Here is a 17,440-nt window from a genome sequence, read left to right as displayed (position 1 = left end):
GTATTTTTCTATTAACTTTTTTTTTTTTTTTTTTTTTTTTTAGCTGTGGTTTACTTCTTTACTTCTTACCCAAAGATATTATCGCTAGAAGCAAAACTACTAAAAACTACAACATTATTATGAGTAACCATACACCATATCATATTTCTAAGTTCAGAAATGAGCTTCCCCGGTAGAGGTAACAATAAATAATTGAATTTAAAATTTATGGGAACTCCAAAATAAACATTTATGTACATCTTGGATTTGAATACATAAGGCAAGTCATCGTAATTGAAAAATACTCTTTCTTGAAGTTCCAACTTTTTTTTTGTATAATTCAAATATTAACCTCGCATGCTTAATTACAATATACAATATATTTACAACTGTTGGTATAGTGAGTTTGCTTTTGTGCACTCTGTTATGAAAAAAAACTCCATCTCATCGTGGAAGGTGCACGGAAACAAAGATCTGAGAAACTGCAGTTCATAAATTATTTACATTTTGTTTTAAATAAAGGAATTCAGCTGCATTTTTAAATGTTGAACAACTGGTCGCATCGTTAGCTTTTGAGAACTCACTGTTTTTTTTTAACTGTGATGTCAACCTAGCCCCTGCATGTTCACGACTGTGAGCAATTGTCTTAGTTGCATTATTTGTGTTTCTTTTTATCTGTAGTCAAAATTTAATGCATTGTCAGTTACATTGAGTATAACTGTAAATAACCTTATTTTTTCGAGTAGTTCATGTCAGAACCGTTTTTTTTTTCTTCAATTCATTGGTTGAATTAGTGAGCATGTGAAAACTAAATACTTAAATAAAAATAGTAAAGAAATACAAACAGAAACCAAATCACACATGAAATACAAATATTTCTTACCAATTCATTTGGTCCTAACAATTAAGATAATGCATGGTTTATTTTAAAAGCAAAACCATCGTTCCAAGAAACTTATTTTCATGCGCTGTTATATAAACTAAAAACTCCCTTGTATTGGGAAAACCACGACCGCCATCGTCTTTGAAAATATTGCATTACTGAGTTGTCTCGAAATGATAGCGGGGCAACTGAAGCTGCAAGGTAGCATTAACCTATTAGGTTAAATTAAAATATGCCATTTTTCTTATCCATCATAGGGCTCTCACTTTTTTACGTTTTCCAAACACTTGAATTGTTGAAAACTGAACCAGCAACTTGTTTTGTTCAGCCATGAATATGATTTGAAGTCACACGGATTCTAAGTTGGAACGTGTAACCAATGCACATTATTTTCAGCATCAAGGGGCGGATACCTCGTTGGAACTTTAAGTAAGACATGGGTCTCTTTTCTCTTGGGGCTTGATGACGGTTAATCGCATTGACGGCGGTTGTTTCCCACCGACGTAATGCGTCGCTCGGTTTCGTTTTGCAGCTCCTTGACAATTCACTCCGTGCAGTTGATAGTTACTCCAGATTCAATGTCCGTAACGCGCGTATGCGGATCACTGAATGACTTGGACTGTTGCCGTGAATTCGACGAGGAGAACTTCACCGAGTAGCGGTTGTACGTGGCCTCGGGACTCTGCTTGGCGAAGCATGGAAACATATCCTTCCAGAATCGCAATGAAACATTAAAGAAAAGGAACACATACGGGTTGACGGCCGAGTTGGACACGGCAAAGATACTGAATAGGGGGTATACGTTACTCGTTACCACATCATAGGTCTTGAGCATCTCGACAATGAAGTACGGGGAGCCGCATAGGACGAAGGCGGCGATGATGACTATTGTCATCTTCAGAGTCTTCTTCTTGGCCTTGGTCAGGGTGCCCGTGGGCACACGACGCAACTCGATCTGCCCTTCGCGTCTCTTGCCCGAACACTCCCGGGCCTTGTCCCAGATTGTCTTGCACAGCCGTACGTAAGCCACGGTGATGACGACAAACGGGATCAGGAACGTTATAAAGGCGACGTACGTCAGGTACGCCGTGCGAGGAAATTGCTCCTGCAAGTTTGTGCCACAGTATTCCCGACCGTCTCTCTTCTTGACGAGCCACACGAGGAATTGCGGTAAGGCCAGCACCGCGGCGATCGTCCAGCCACCGGCGACAAGCTTCCATGCGGGGACGAACGCACTGAGAGGGCTGCGTACAGCCTGGTGTCTGTCGATGGCCATCACGGCAATCATATTCCCACTGCTTATAAGCGCAGCTCCCTGAAAGAACATGACGATTTTACAGAGGACATTCCCGGCGTTCCACACCGCCGTCGTTTCGATGATGGCCGTGGCCAATATAGCAAAGAGACAGACCGACAAATCCGCACTAGCTATACCCAGAACAATAGTATTGACCCTTGATTTACGGTGCCTATTGAACCGCATCCATTGGAACACAAGTAGGTTTCCGAGAACACCTAAGGCGAACAGGAACCAAAGCGCGCCGATCTGGAACTCCATCGGGAGCCAGTTGTTCTTTCCCGGGCCTGACTCGCCCACCGTCTCGTTCTCGTAGAAAGTGAGCATCTCGGTTATCTCGACTGTATATATAGTGGTGAACATCTGCGTTGCTGAATCTATTGACTCCGTATTCATCGTGGTCTGCGCCTGCTCAGGTCGTAACTAGGCACCTGCGAGAGAGAGAGAGAGAGAGAGGGAGAGAAGAGAAGGAAATTAGAAAAGACGTATACACAAAAAAAGGTTAAACATTTTATACACGGTTAAATGATCGGAGGCCTAGCTTAGCATGTTTGTGTTGCATTTCAATCGGTAGATGTTTGTGTTCCGCGTACCTGTCCGTCTAGCTCACGTCACCATGGCAACACATTGTCCGACCTCTTAAAAGCATTTATTTTCTAAATCAACGGTACATTATTACCGGGGCACCCTCGTGGGAAGTCTACATTATTCAAAACACTCACCCCCCCCCCCCCCAAAAAAAAAAAAAAATGCCAGCGAGCGAGAGAAATCGAAGTGGACGGTTTCTGAGAGACTTTTACTCCAGTCGTCACTTTTTTTTCTTGTTAACTTCTGATATCTGACCCGATCTACACTGCTCTTATTATCGACTGATCCCGGTAAGTTAAGCTAGTACTATGGCCCAAGAAACGCCTCATGATCGTAATCAACACTAAGAATCACCAGAGCCGGGGCATCATCGCTCAGCCAAAATTGTCCGCGCCGACTTGGCCCTCGTCAAAATTAATGGCCTGATTTTCCGCGAGCCGGTGAAACGCTCGGCGTTTAAACGGGTCAGGTCATAGTTATAAACCTCTACCCGTTGTGTACTCCTTGGGATTGGGGGGGGGGGGGGGGTTGATATATCCGTATAGCCATTCCCATTCCAGAGTGGCCTATGGGAGCCGGTCGTCATCCACTTCAGCACATTACAAGTGTCCTCCTCGCTGGATATGTATCAGCGATATCCACGGTGGATCAGCTATCCGGCTTGGGCCATTGCTTGAAGTGGATGAGATTGTCCAAGTGGCGTCATTGCGATGTGATGCGAATTTGTGACTGCATGTACATGTACACACGAACAGGGGATGTCTGTACACCTAAAGGGCAAAATTGTGGGTATACATTGCGGGGGAATTGGAGACAGTGCTGTACTCACTGTGTCACTACTGTGAGGTATCGCCTTACTGAGAGGTTTCACGCTGATGAGACGTAAACAAGAGACTTGCGGAATCAGAGTATTTACCTAAATGAAGGCTCAACAGGTTCTTTCCAAATAGATTGGAGGCAACAACTTAGCTGAAGTCAGCTGAAGTCTGGACGCCTAATGCGCCCACTCTCAGGGAAAATAAATTAGTTGGTATCATGCTTTGGAGAAAGAAAAAAAATTATTATAACCATCAATCAATTGCGGAAAAACAATTCCAAAAACAAAGTAAACAAATATAATAATAAAAATTAATATATCGCAATGGAAATTTAAAGTTGTATATAAACGAAGAATCAATTGCGGATAATATGCCAATAAACAAAAATGAAGAAAATGTTAAAATGGATTCACTCTTACATTGAGCAGTTGTTTGCCCTTCCTCAATTAAAGGGAACAACAGCGAAAAACTTGAATATTGTCTGTCAAAAAATATCAAAGACTTAAGCAAATTACAATAAAACAAAAACAGTTAGTGCAATTTAATAAAAAAATTATAAAACAAATTAAATAACAAAGTAAGGACAAGTCATATTGAATTTAAATTTAACTTTACAAATTATACACAAATTTAAAAAACTTACCTCTCTTAAAAACAAAATAAACAATACCATTTTAAACAACACACGGTAGGATAACAGCAAACTCTAACTCATTAAAGTATCAATGAGTTCCATAATTTAACACCCACTTGAACGTTCAAGGTCCAATCTTGCCTTATGCTTCCAAAAAGATCGCGCTACAAGTAAATTAATAAATAGAGTATCCAAATCAGATTAACGTTAAGCGGCTTGAATCGTTAACAAGTTGACTTGTTATATTATATCATTACGTGTATTTAATAAATAGGGATGTAACCGAATGTGCTGACGCTAAGGTTTCTTTTAAAGGCAGTAGGTACTATCGGTAAGTACCTAAATTAATTGTTAGCATATAAACTTACTTGGTAACGAGCAATGGAGAGCTTTCGGTAGTATGTCACATTTTGGAAAAATGGCTCGCTCTGAGGTAACGTAGTTTTTGGGACAGAGGTAATTTCTCACGCATAATTATTCAAATACTTCACCCCTGAAGGCTTCAGTATTATCTTGCAACTTCGATGATCAATTGAGTTCAAATTTTCTTAGATTTGTTGTTTTGTGTACATGTTGGGATACACTAAGTCTCACCACTAGATTTTGACAAATACCCGAAAGTGTCCAAAGCCTTTAAAGTCACCTGGGAGTGGTATTTTTTCAAAATAAAACTTTTGTCACTAGGATATGGGTTTCGATGAGTGGAATGTGAATAAACTTTTACAAATTTAAGAGTAGGCCCGACCCGAGAGGGCGCTGTTCGTGACGTCAATCGAGGCGCGATATTTGAAGAGAAAATGTGTAGCCTGGCCCCGTACACTTCGTCTGGGTACCTGATCGGTATGATGCTTACGTACAGAACTACGGTCACGTAGCAGACTGCACGCACTGTATGGCTGCTGTGCGGACTGTCCACTCGGATTACCCAGCACGGTGGATCGCAAGCTAAAAGCATACCTCAACGTTCAAACTTATCCGAATTGTTCACGTTTGTCATACGCTCCTCTAGGTTCGTCACGTCTTTCAGGTACCTTCTTTGACTTCCCACTCTGGAAAAGTTGTTAAGATGGCGTCAGGTTTTATAAGAACTTTACTCTTCATGTCAAACGTGTGGTGTATCCCGGATTCGCTGCCAGCGCTGAAAAAGAAGTCGAACCTGACCAATATTGCTCTTTTGAGTCTGAATTTCGCGGCCCACTAACGCCCATACTTGGGTTCTGCAGGAAATACATGAAAACTTAACCCATCTTTAGATGTTTTGCTGCATCCAGTAGCAATACACCTGGTCGGCATTGCCGGAAAAATGCAAAAAAAAAAAACTTGGACCGTCTGCCTCGATTGACGTCACAAAAGGGGTAGGCGGAGTCATCCCCAAATCAACTTTATCTATTTTTTAAACATATAAATCGTGACAAACCATTACTAAAAAAATTGTTTTATTGTTCATAAGCATTATACTCTTATGTTTGAAAGAAAAAATATATATATTTCCAGGTGACTTTAAAGACACTGTACACTATTGGTAAAATTGTCAAAGACCAGTCTTCTCACTTGGTATATCTCAACATTTGCACACAAAACAAGACTGTAAACATTTGAGCTCGATTGGTCTTCGGAGTTGCGAAATAACTAGGAAAGAAAAAACACCCTTGTCACACGAAGTTGCGTGCATTCAGATGCTTGATTTCGAGACCTCAAGTTCTAAACTTGAGGTCTCGAAGTCAAATTCGTGAAAAATAACTTCTTTCTCAAAATCTACGTCACTTCGGAGGGAGCCGTTTCTCACAATGTTTTGTACTATCAACCATTCCCCATTACTCGTCACCAAGTGAGGCTTTATGCTGATAATTATTTTGAGTAGTTACCAATAGTGTCTGCTGCCTTTAAATAAGCTCGAAAGAACGAAATGTATTCGTATTTTATATAAGAGTAGGGTACATTGCCTATAAACTTTCGAACCCAAACGGACCTCCTTCAGAGTATTTTATATACTACATTGTCGCAACTTCTGCTCGCCCTTTTCTCTGACAAAGAAAATATATGGAAAAGAAAAACAAAATTGTCGAAAGTCGAACTTTTTGTAGATTCCCACGAATCAAGTCAATCTTGTCTTTGCACCCCAGGCTAACAAAATAAAATTATGTAAATCTCTTCATATTTGTACAGCGGAAATCAAAGACTCTTAATCTGCATATCAATCTAGTTTTTTTTCTTAATATGAATTAATCATAACCAGTGTTTGAAATCGAACAAGGATCTGAGCTCGAGCAGCCGATATTGGCAAAATGTCAAAGGCCAGTGTCCGCAGTCTGTGCGACCCGCCAAACAAAATATCAAAGAAAAACTGATAATAATATCAAACCTATGTTTTTCGTACCATATATTCCATGGTCTTTAATCCCCTTTATGTCAAAATGTTATGCCCATGGTTTGAGATGTTGACTCATTCAGCAGGATTTTTGTATACACAGAAGGATCGCATTAAACTTTCTTCAAATCAACACAATAATGTCGATACAATATTTATTTTTATTTATTTTTATTTATTTATTTATTTATTATTATTATTATTATTATTATTTTTTTTTTTGGGGGGGGGGGACATTGTACCACCGTATAATCAGGGTATAAATTCATCTTATTAATGCCACTTTTTGGAAACTCAGACTTGTTATCTTGAAGTCACTTGATACTATTGGTAATTACTCAAAATAATTATTAGCATACAACCTTACTTCGTAACGAGTAATGGGGAGAGGTTGATAGTGTAAAACATTGTGAGTAACGGCTCCCTCTGAAGCGATGTAGTTTTCGAGAATTAGGTAATTTTCCACGAATTTGATTTCGAGAGCTCAGAATGTTGAGGTCTCAAAATCAAGCATATAAAAGCACACAACTTCGTGTGACAAGTGGTTTTTGTTCTTTCATTGTAATTGTCTCGCAACTTTAACGACCAATTGAGCTCAAATATTCACAGGTGTGTTTTTATATGCAAATGTTGAGATACATCAACTGAGACGACTGGTCTTTGGCAATTACGAACAGTGCCCAGTGTCTTTAACGTACTTTGCAGCAATTTATTTCTTTAAAAACATTATTAAAGTTAAAAATGAAGAAATAACACACCTTTACCTTTAAAGTATGTCAGAAATGGATCATTAGGTCTTAGTCCCATTCTCATATCCCCACCCACATGTTCAACATTAAGACCAGACAAAATATTAACTTCCGAATACATTATTAAAAACATGACCTTATGACAGAAAAGGGAGAAAAATATCGATGTGCGTACTGATGGTAGCCCACATCTCGGATTGTATCCCCATCATCGATCCCCTAGCCTCGTAAAGCCCATTCATAATCCCCTATTCCATTACCATCCGAGCTTGTCCACCCCCGTTGAAAGGATAAACTGATCCCCGGACGGCCCGCTGGGACGAACCCATCAAAGGTCTAGCTCATGTGAGGGAAAGCCGACTAACCAAAAGAGAGACAAGTAGAGACCATGGAGGAATAAGTCTTCATCCGTGGGCATACAGACAAAGACCTCGATAGAAGACATTCGTATGTGTATAACAGTCTCCGCGAAATTCAATCTGATTCTTAGCGCCTTAAATCGTTTGCAACCGGCTGATTAAATTAGTTCGATGGCGAGAAAGAGTAGACCGTTGAAATCAAAACCTTACTTTGGAGGTTTAGAAAATTTGCGGCAATTGAGCGGATAATGCGGTAGTTACCACACTAAGTAGATTGGTGTTTTTCTTAGAAATTTAGGACAATGCTTTGAGCAACATCTTGAACTGACTCAGTGTGTTTCGCACGTTCAAATATTCAGACAAAATCTTATACCGTTCAAAAAAAAAAACATGTACATTCGATTAATTTCCGGAAAGAGCTTCGACGACTTTTAAATAAAGCTCCAAGAAATCTTACACTGTCTGCGAGCTAATAAATAAATTAACCGGCAATTTGAAAACCCTTTAATGATTAAAGTACAGCTTCTACTTGGTAAAGACAGACAAGCCTTCAGAACCCTAAGGGGTGACAGTGAGACCCTTAAGAAGTCATGATTGGTTAACGGTTCCTGCAGAGACAAAAATACTTAAAAAAAAAATAACCTAAATTTTGTAAAATTAAGTTTCACAGGTTAAATTGATTGTATATATACAAATTAAACTTATCAAAACCGTCGACTGTTTCAATAAACCGAAGGTTCACTTTGCCTTGAACCGTTTGTAGAACATACTGATATATTAATATCTAAGTCTCATACAACGCACGTATCTACCAACAAGGTACTCAAGGCCCTTTCACACGAGAGCATTTTAGCAAGGGTCCCTTGCTAAAATGTAGCATTTTACAGATAATGTACATGTACATCGTGTGAAAGGATTTTGTTTCTACTGTCCAAATTATCTTACAAACTTGTCAAACAAGTTGCTACATTTTACAACCATGCTAAAATAATTAAGCAAGGGGCCCCAGTTAATTTGCTGTCGTGTAAAATAATGATAGAGGAGGTTATTGAAAGTTATGAGTGGTGTCTTTAATTGAGATCGATGAGTGAAATTGGGGTAAATATGTATTTTATTGAGCCTGCTGATTTTTTTCAGAGCCAGGTACGTCTAGCGTCCTCAATCAAACATGTAGATCTTTTATTCATGGACTTTCTAGCCTCATCCAAATGAAGCACCGCATGTTACTGGGTCATATCATGCAATATCGATTCTAAACTGTGTGATTGTTAGAGTCGTGAATCAACACCCGGAGTCGACTGCGCATCACATTAAAGACATTGTACACCATTGGTAATTGTCAAACACATTGCCTTCACACTTGCTGTATCTCAACATGTGCATAAAATAACAAACCTGTGGAAATTTGAGCTCAACGGTCGTCGAAGTTGCGAGATAATAATGAAAGAAAAAAAACACCCTTGTTACACGAAGTTGTGTGCTTTCAGACGCTTGATTTCGAAATAAAAATATTGGCGGAAAATTGCTTCTTTCTCAAACACTACGTCACTTCAGAGGGAGCTGTTTGTCACAATGTTTTATATTATAACACCCCTTATAAGTATTCTGCCTGCTCATTGGTTTAGAGCGCGTCACATGACATGTCTTAGTTTTGCTAGACGACGGCCGTTTGATATAGTGCGTCGGTTTGCCGTGCGCAAGTCCGAAGACTAGCGCACGGCGTGCAGTACCCAGACGTCCGTTGCGTGTACGAGGATGATAAATTAATAGTTTGTAAACATTTCGGATTGCACGACACTACATGCAGAACAGTAAAAGTTTGTGCAATCTGTATTCGCGTCGTCCGTGGATTGTAGCATTCAGGTCTGTAACTTAATAATAATACTACAGTATTTATACATGTTTTGGGTGTTATAAAACAAATATCGACTGCTTTTACTCGTGCAATGGTTAAAACTATGACTCCCGAGGTGATCCCCGGAGCGTTCTATTTTCCCGAGGCGAAGCCGAGGGAAAATAGAACGCTCCGGGGATCACCGAGGGAGTCATAGTTTTAACCATATCACTGGAAGCAGTCAATATTTGTATACTATCAACCTCTCCCTATTACTCTTAATCAAGAAAAGTTTTACGATAATACTTATGTTGAGTAATTATCAATAGTGTCAACTGCCTTTAAAGAGGACACGTGTGATATTAACGGCTTGTTGCAATCGTTACTGCTGCGGCAGAATAATATTGTATTTCATTGGATGGTTTTCAATAAAAAAAAAGTAACTTCGCTGTGAAAACAACAATTCTGGCTCTGCAATAATGGAATTTGGAATTTAACTTTAATACCAATTCGAATACTACTACTTTAAAGGTTTTACACGTTACGTCTCCTTACATTTATTTCAAACGCATTCGTAAAGTCGAAGACTTCATAAGGTGTTCCAGCCAACCTCAGTAAAAAAAAAAAAAAATCAATTTCGTCAACATGAATAAAAGGCAGTGGACACCATTGGTAATTGTCAAAGACCAGTCTTCACAGTTGGTGTATCTCAACATATGCATAAAATAACAAACCTGTGAAAAATTGAGCTCAATCGGTCGCCGAAGTTGCGAGATAATAATGAAAGAAAAAACACCCTCCGTCACACGAATTTGTGTGCTTTCTGATGCTTGATTTCGAGACCTCAAGTTCTAAACTTGAGGTCTCGAAATCAAACTTGTGGAAAATTACTGATTTCTCGAAAACTACGTCCCTTCAGAGGGAGCTGTTTCTCGCAATGTTTTATACTATCAACCTCTCCCAATTACTCGCAATCAAGAAAGGTTTTATGATGATAATTATTTTGAGTAATTACCAATAGTGTCCACTGCCTTTAATGCAATTGTAATCCAAGAACTCAATTTCGTTTGCGTGCACACATGATTTCGTCTTCCAATTTAGATTAGTTTCAGTATTCCAATGCATTCAAGAATACACTGTGACCATTCTTAAATTGAATTCCTACTGCTTCTTATTTATACTTGATGAGATTAAATGGTTGACCAGCTCTTGCTGTTGGCTTTTGCGAATTTGAACGAGTCTTGAGGCCCCACGTAATTTAGCGATCTCATTTGCCTAGTGAATGCTAAACTGGTGAAAGAGAATATCACTTCTTGTGACTGTTTATTTCTGATTCAATTTAATAAAAAAAATCGAATGAGCCGAGTCACATGTTAAACTGAATGAATTCTTCTTGGAATTTGCCTGGAAAACCTACATAAATATTTCCTATATACGATTCTGCATTGCATGCACTTATTCGCCTCATAAGTTTCCGTTTTACGTGGTCGATGTTTCGCACTCCTTGATTATTTGCAAACAGTGCAAGACCACGATGACTTGTACAATGTTTGCACAATGCTAAATTGCTCAGTGCTCAAACCCGTTGCTTGATTTAGAAAGGCGCAGTTGGTGTACAATTTGCTATTTTTGAGTATTAATGTTTTTTGTTATTTTTTTTTCTATTTCAAGATCTTTAATAAGTACAATTTTCACCACAACGGCTGTTTGCATTATGGTCCAGCGTTTTAAAAATTAGCATATGGAACAAGATTAATCGCAAATAAACTTACAGTCGCAGTATTTTTTTAAGAAAAAACAATAACAAGAGAGGATTACAATCAACTTCCAATTAAATACACTGGACACTATTAGTATTTGTCAAAGATCAGTCTTCTCACTTGGTGTAACTCAACTTATATATAAAATAACAAACCTGTACAAATTTGAGCTCAATTGGTCAACGAAGTTGCGAGATATGAACGAAATAAAAAACATCCTTGTCATACGAAGTTGTGTGCTTTCAGATGTTTGATTTTGAGACCTCAAATTCTAAACTTGAGGTCTCGAAATAAAATTCGTGAAACATTACTCCTTTCTCGAAAACTACGTCACTTCAGAGGGAGCTGTTTCTATCAACCTCTCCCCATGACTCGTCACCAAGTAAGGTTTTATGCTAATAATTATTTTGAGTCATTACCATTAGTGTTCACTGCCTTTAACTTGTGTAAACGTACTTGTTAAATAAGTCAAAGCATTACCTTAATTGGTTTGTGATGTCATAATCAAGACACATGTACAATAATTTGTATTTTCCTCAGGTGTTCCACATTGCCATTCATAAAATTATATTATTTGACGGTTAGAAATAACTCAACTTCAACAGCACCCAACCCGGTCTTTTGACCCATGGACAAAAAACGTACCATTCCTTTCTCTATAGTTAACCCACCTTTTCCTTTCCCCTTCACTAACTTGATTTGATGTGCTATTTACCGTTCCCCATTATACATATCAACGAATGCAATCAGATTAAATCAACAATTTAGTATATGCCTCCAGACAACAGGCTGTTGAGTGTAATATTGACACTTCAGTATCACTTACTACCCCCTTTTCCCTCATCTATAGCCCCTTCATGACAAACCACTTAATTCCCCTGGTCCGTCAGTTGCGAAGGGCGCAGCACAAACGGTGTGAAATTGGGGTCCTTAATCCAGCAAATAGGGAAAAACATGATTGAGGTTATTATTTTATTGTGTTTGGACAGCTGTCGATGTTTGCTTTTTACGAGACCGAGAGTTGAGTTTGCCTCCCCAACATCCCCAAAGCAACTATACATGACGTCACTGGAAATGTCACTTACTTCACATTCAGCTGGACAACATGGTGTGCACTGTGCATGTTTAACCCATAAATTATGTGAACTTGGGAGATGATTTTCTAGAAAATAAATACGGTAGTCAGACAACATCGACGCTGGAGCGTCACTGGGAATTTAGTAGAGCAAACATTGAAGTTGTGAAATTTATCCAAAATGTTTGCGATATGTTTGTTATTTTTTTTTATGTTTTATGTGGAGACCACACTGATATGTTTGTTATCTAATTATCATGTTACATGTGCCGTGTGTTTTTATAGCTAAGACATAGGCCTTATGTTCGTGTTGACTTAGTTTAACATTTTGCAAATTGTTGTGATAATATTATTAATGTGTGGTGCTGACAAACCGACATAGGTGTATTTTTTTCAAGAGAATGCTATTTCAGGGTTTTACCAATTGATCTCAATTTGAAACCACTTTAACAAAGACAGGATATTTTTTAAGAAATCACAAAAATGTTGTCACAAGATAGGTTATAAATCTTATTTTGTATCAAGAAAGTGACTTTTACTTCTTTGGAGAAATGTAGTATTCATAAACAAAAATTGATTTAAGACACTGGACACTTGGTACGTTAATATGCATCTTAACATATGCATACAATGTGAACATTTTGAGCTCCATTGGTCGTCGAAGTTGCGAGACTATGATGAAAGAAAAAAACACTTGTCACACGAAGTTGTGTACTTTCAAATGCTTGATTTCGAGACCTAAAAATATAATTATGATGTATCGAGATCATATTCATGGAGAATTACTTCTTTCTCGAAGACTACGTCACTTCAGAGGGAGCCATTTCTCACAATGTTTTATACAATCAACCTCTCCCCATCACTAGTTACCAAGTAAGGTTTTATGCCAATTACAACATTAAAGTGAATACACAACTCACGCTACTTCGTTAAGAGGTGCTCCATGCGCAGTACCTAGACACAGCAGCCCAGCTCATAGCAAGAACATCTGACGTCACAATTCTAGGTTATGACAGGGGACCTGTTTACCCACCCCGTTGCCTTTTGTTCAGGCCCTGGGATCGAGGGACTACACCACACAGTGCATTGTATTCAACCTCGGGTCAACTCTTGCTCTAGCGGTCTATTCAAATAACACTGTAACCATGTGCAAGTTAAAGAGGTTGGGTGTGCTGATGTGATCGATCCCCTCCAGATCATACTGTAATACACCTTCAAATTTTTAAAACAAATTTGTCAAACACGAGAAAACATGGCAATGAATGCTCCCTGCTGGAAACCGTGCCATGAACCAAAAACGAAGAAAAAGATTATTATTTTTTCTTCACAGAAAAAAAGGTTCTTAATTCATGTTTTCACTCGGTTTTACCTTTCCTTCTTTCGTTACAACTCCAGGAATTACTGGCTTTCGGGAGAGACGCTCTTCAAACATGTGGAAATGTAGGTTAATGTGAAACTATTCCAGTGAGAATACATACAGGAGAAGAAGCAGTGACTAACAAAATTTAACTGATGGTCTTGACACTTTATATGCACCGCTATATGGCTGCTAATTGTGTTCACGGTATCCAGTTGCAATAATGGCTCCGTTGGGAAACAACAGCTAACCTTCCCCTTCCCCTCTTCTTCTCTACCCCCCCCCCCTTCTCTTATACTTCTTCTTCTTCTTCTTCTTCGTCTTCTTCTTCATTTTCCGTCTATCTATTTATTTGAGTCTTGCATTTCATTTTAATTCTGTATCCGTTTCCAATTGCCTTACGTTTGTTCAGCGGTGGTCCTTTTCATGGGAGTTTGCAGAGTGTATGCACACACTGGCATGAATAGTGATGCTGGAGGTGGGGGGTCAAGCTATGTCAAATTGAAACGACAATCTTAATTTAATAAAAGCTGTTGATCAGAAAAGTACAGCTGATTTTTTGGTTCGTGAAGCTTTTCAAAAAAACTTAAATCTCATTACTATCGGGGCCTATGAATGACTTGTTTTAATAGAGACCCTTTTAAATCATCGTTGTTGTTTTTTGTTTATTAAAATGCGATTGTTTAAACCCTATAAATTATTAAATGTACTCTTATATAATGAAATTAACCTATAACAATATTTACGTTCCATTCAAAGGGTGATCAGGTTTTTGAGATTTCGCCGAAAATCCGGGTCGGACACTTTCCACGCAGAAAGAATAATACAATATTTATAAAATATTGTTTCGAAATGTATCATAAGACCTACATCCAACGATGTTGTACTTAGGTTGTTATTGCATTTATATTTTAGTCACTGAGCATACACAGACCCTTTCAAGTCGTCATGAATGTTCTGTTCTATGTGACATAAAACATGTCCCCACCCCTTAACTTAAGTTACTGTCTAAAAAGTTATTAATTTGGTAAATCGAGCGCCCTCAATGTCAGGTTTCGGGTTCTCCCTAAATTCCATAAGAGGACTACTCTATAACGTGTACTTCGCTTGTCTTCACAATTACAGGTAAGTTTTCCCTTTTTGTCTTATATATTTACCTTTCGTGAGTTGTATAGGTTTAATATCTAAGCTTGTTGTATATTATATTGTATTTCAGAAGTAAATGTCTGGAGAATCTGGCTTTAAAAGCTCTTAGTTTGGTGACCGTTTTGTAAATATTGCCGGTGTAAATAGTATTTCAAGATGGCGCTGCCCACAAAGCCGTGGCGGGAGCCGCACGGGTATTTAAGTCGATTTCTGTTTTGAGGTGTTTTATAAATCATTGGTTATGGTTCAGGCGTTTATTTAAAGTATTTTTGACGTGATTTATTGACCGAAGACAGCTCTAAACCGTGTAATTTGCTTTTGTTTACATTAAACAGATCTGGATCTGGATTTTACTGTATAATCGCTATGAAGGGCTATCACGTACAGGCTTTTAAAATAAAGGAAGCTGAATCCCCAGAAGTGTAACGACCCTTGTGTCACAAAATGGTGGAGAATCCGATGTTGAGGACAACCTACGGCCACATCTCCAGCACCTGGTCACAACACAGCATTCTTCCAAACCCTACACGGGTCCCGAAAATCCAACAGTTTACATGAATACAAACAAATCTACCAATATTCCGGTCTGACAATCATCCAGCCTTGGACAGCTTCTAGTCGTCCATGTTGTTCTTTCTTCTCGGATCACTGGTATGTAACCAACCATTATTGTTTACTGTACTGGTGTACTTTACCATTGTCATCCACATTCTGCAATTTGTGAAAGTATCTAGAACTTAAAGGAAACAGCTGAACATGTGTCAACAGACAATCACCATGCATACTGCGGTCCACATTGGCAAACAAAGATTGCAGCAGTTAACCCCTGCTGCAATCGGCATACTTACCTTTGACAAACTGCCAAGTATGCGCGTAATCGGCGGCACGAGATATTATTAGGTATAATCTACCGATCAGAGCTACTGTGCAGCAGTAGGCCTAACACTGAGGTTCTATTGTATCATTTTCTTAAAGGAACACGTTGCCTTGGATCGGTCGAGTTGGTCTTTGAAAAGCGTTTGTTATAATATATGCATATTGGTAGAAAGATGCTGTAAAAGTAGAATACAATGATCCAGACAAACATGCCTCGAAATTGCACGATTTTCCTTTTACCTCGTCGACTAACACGGTCGGCCATTTATGGGAGTCAAATTTTTGACTCCCATAAATGGCCGACCGTGTTAGTTCGCACAGTAAAAGGAAAACCACGTAATTTCGAGGCAAACTTGTGTGGCTCATTGTATTCTACTTTGAAATTATCTTTCCAACCATATGCATTTTATGACAAACGGTTACAAACGCTTTTTTATAGACCAACTCGTCCGATCCAAGGCAACGTGTTCCTTTAACCTATCAAGAGGAACTGGGGCACTAACCAGTTCTCTCACGCCCTCTACGGTGTACCCTCGTCATGTTCACACCACGCATGCGTATAATAAGAAACAGTATACGCAGTTATAAAAGCACCATATCTTGTTACCCTAATCTAGTATTTTGCTAACGGTGGTATTAGCACTCAATGTATCAAGCCGGTTAATATACAGTATGCACGCAATGTTGTTGTTTCAGGCGTTGGAACAAATACAGCAACAGACGGCGGCGGATAAATTGTTTCTAAAAAATAATAATAATGTGTCAACTGATTGATTGGCCGTATTAGTAGTAGTGAAGATGCCACTAGTAGAATTTGAGGTATTGGTAGCAACGTGCCCCTGGTTATAGCATAGCAACCTCCCTCGTTAGAGTGTAGTGTTACAAAGATCGTCTTGAAACACTTCATTACACGGTAATAATGGTATTTCTTATTATAGCGCGCATGTATCCGTCACTCGGTAACGCTCCTGGCGCTGTAACGTGCAGTGTTTCCTGCGAGGTATGCGGGAGTATGTTTGAATTTTGAGACCTTGTCAACTTTTACTTAACACCATGTAATGGTTTAAAATGTGGCATGGCGCAGTTTAACCAGTTACACTGGGGCGAACACTCTTTCTGTTCGTCGTGCACTGGGTTATTTTACGTGTTAAACACAACACACGGGACAAACTTTTTTACGGCCCATCCGAAGGACGAAGCATCATGGTAAAGTGTAATGCTTAAGGGCACATTTTGTAACGACTGGGACTCGAACCCACACTCCGCTGATTAGAAACACAGGAGTTTGAATCCGGTGCTCCTACAACCGCTATGCCCTGACACGCCATGTCAAAACATGTATAAACACTAATCACATTGTTTATTGCAGCTACAGCATTTTATCTTCTCCATTTTTTTAGGTTTTGAGGAAATACATAAATAAATAAATAAATTTACGGTCTAGTAATCCGCCCATTCACATCGCCCGACCGTCTGTTGTCCTCGCTACTTGATTCGTATTGGTTCTTAGCCACCCTTCCTTTTGTTTGTTAATTAATTATATTCATGGCTATAATTTTCCGTTTTTCTTTGTATGGGGGGGGGGGGGGGGCTACCGAACTTCCTTAATCATCGCCCCTCTTGTTGCTAGGAAGGAATATTGTTTTGTTTGTGTTTGTTCATGCCCCTGATGAAGGTCCGGTTTGGATCGAAAGCTACGGCCAAATCATTCGTTTAA

General features: G+C 38.9%; 1 protein-coding gene across 1 annotated transcript in view; it reads right to left on the bottom strand.

Annotated features, from left to right (window-relative positions):
- Positions 1-932: 932 nt before the first annotated feature.
- Positions 933-17,440, bottom strand: part of LOC139942255 (cardioacceleratory peptide receptor-like) — a 43,198-nt gene continuing 26,690 nt past the window's right edge. Inside the window, exon 2 of the mRNA XM_071939045.1 lies at positions 933-2,590. Coding sequence (XP_071795146.1) covers positions 1,407-2,555 — 1,149 coding nt within the window. The 5' untranslated portion in view covers positions 2,556-2,590 and the 3' untranslated portion in view covers positions 933-1,406. The remainder of the gene's footprint in view (positions 2,591-17,440) is intronic.

The sequence above is a fragment of the Asterias amurensis genome, chromosome 9 (genome assembly GCF_032118995.1).
Source record: "Asterias amurensis chromosome 9, ASM3211899v1".
Taxonomy (NCBI): Eukaryota; Metazoa; Echinodermata; class Asteroidea; order Forcipulatida; family Asteriidae; genus Asterias; species Asterias amurensis.
The sequence above is the reverse complement of the archived record's forward strand: the minus strand, read 5'-3'. Positions and strand labels throughout refer to the sequence as shown.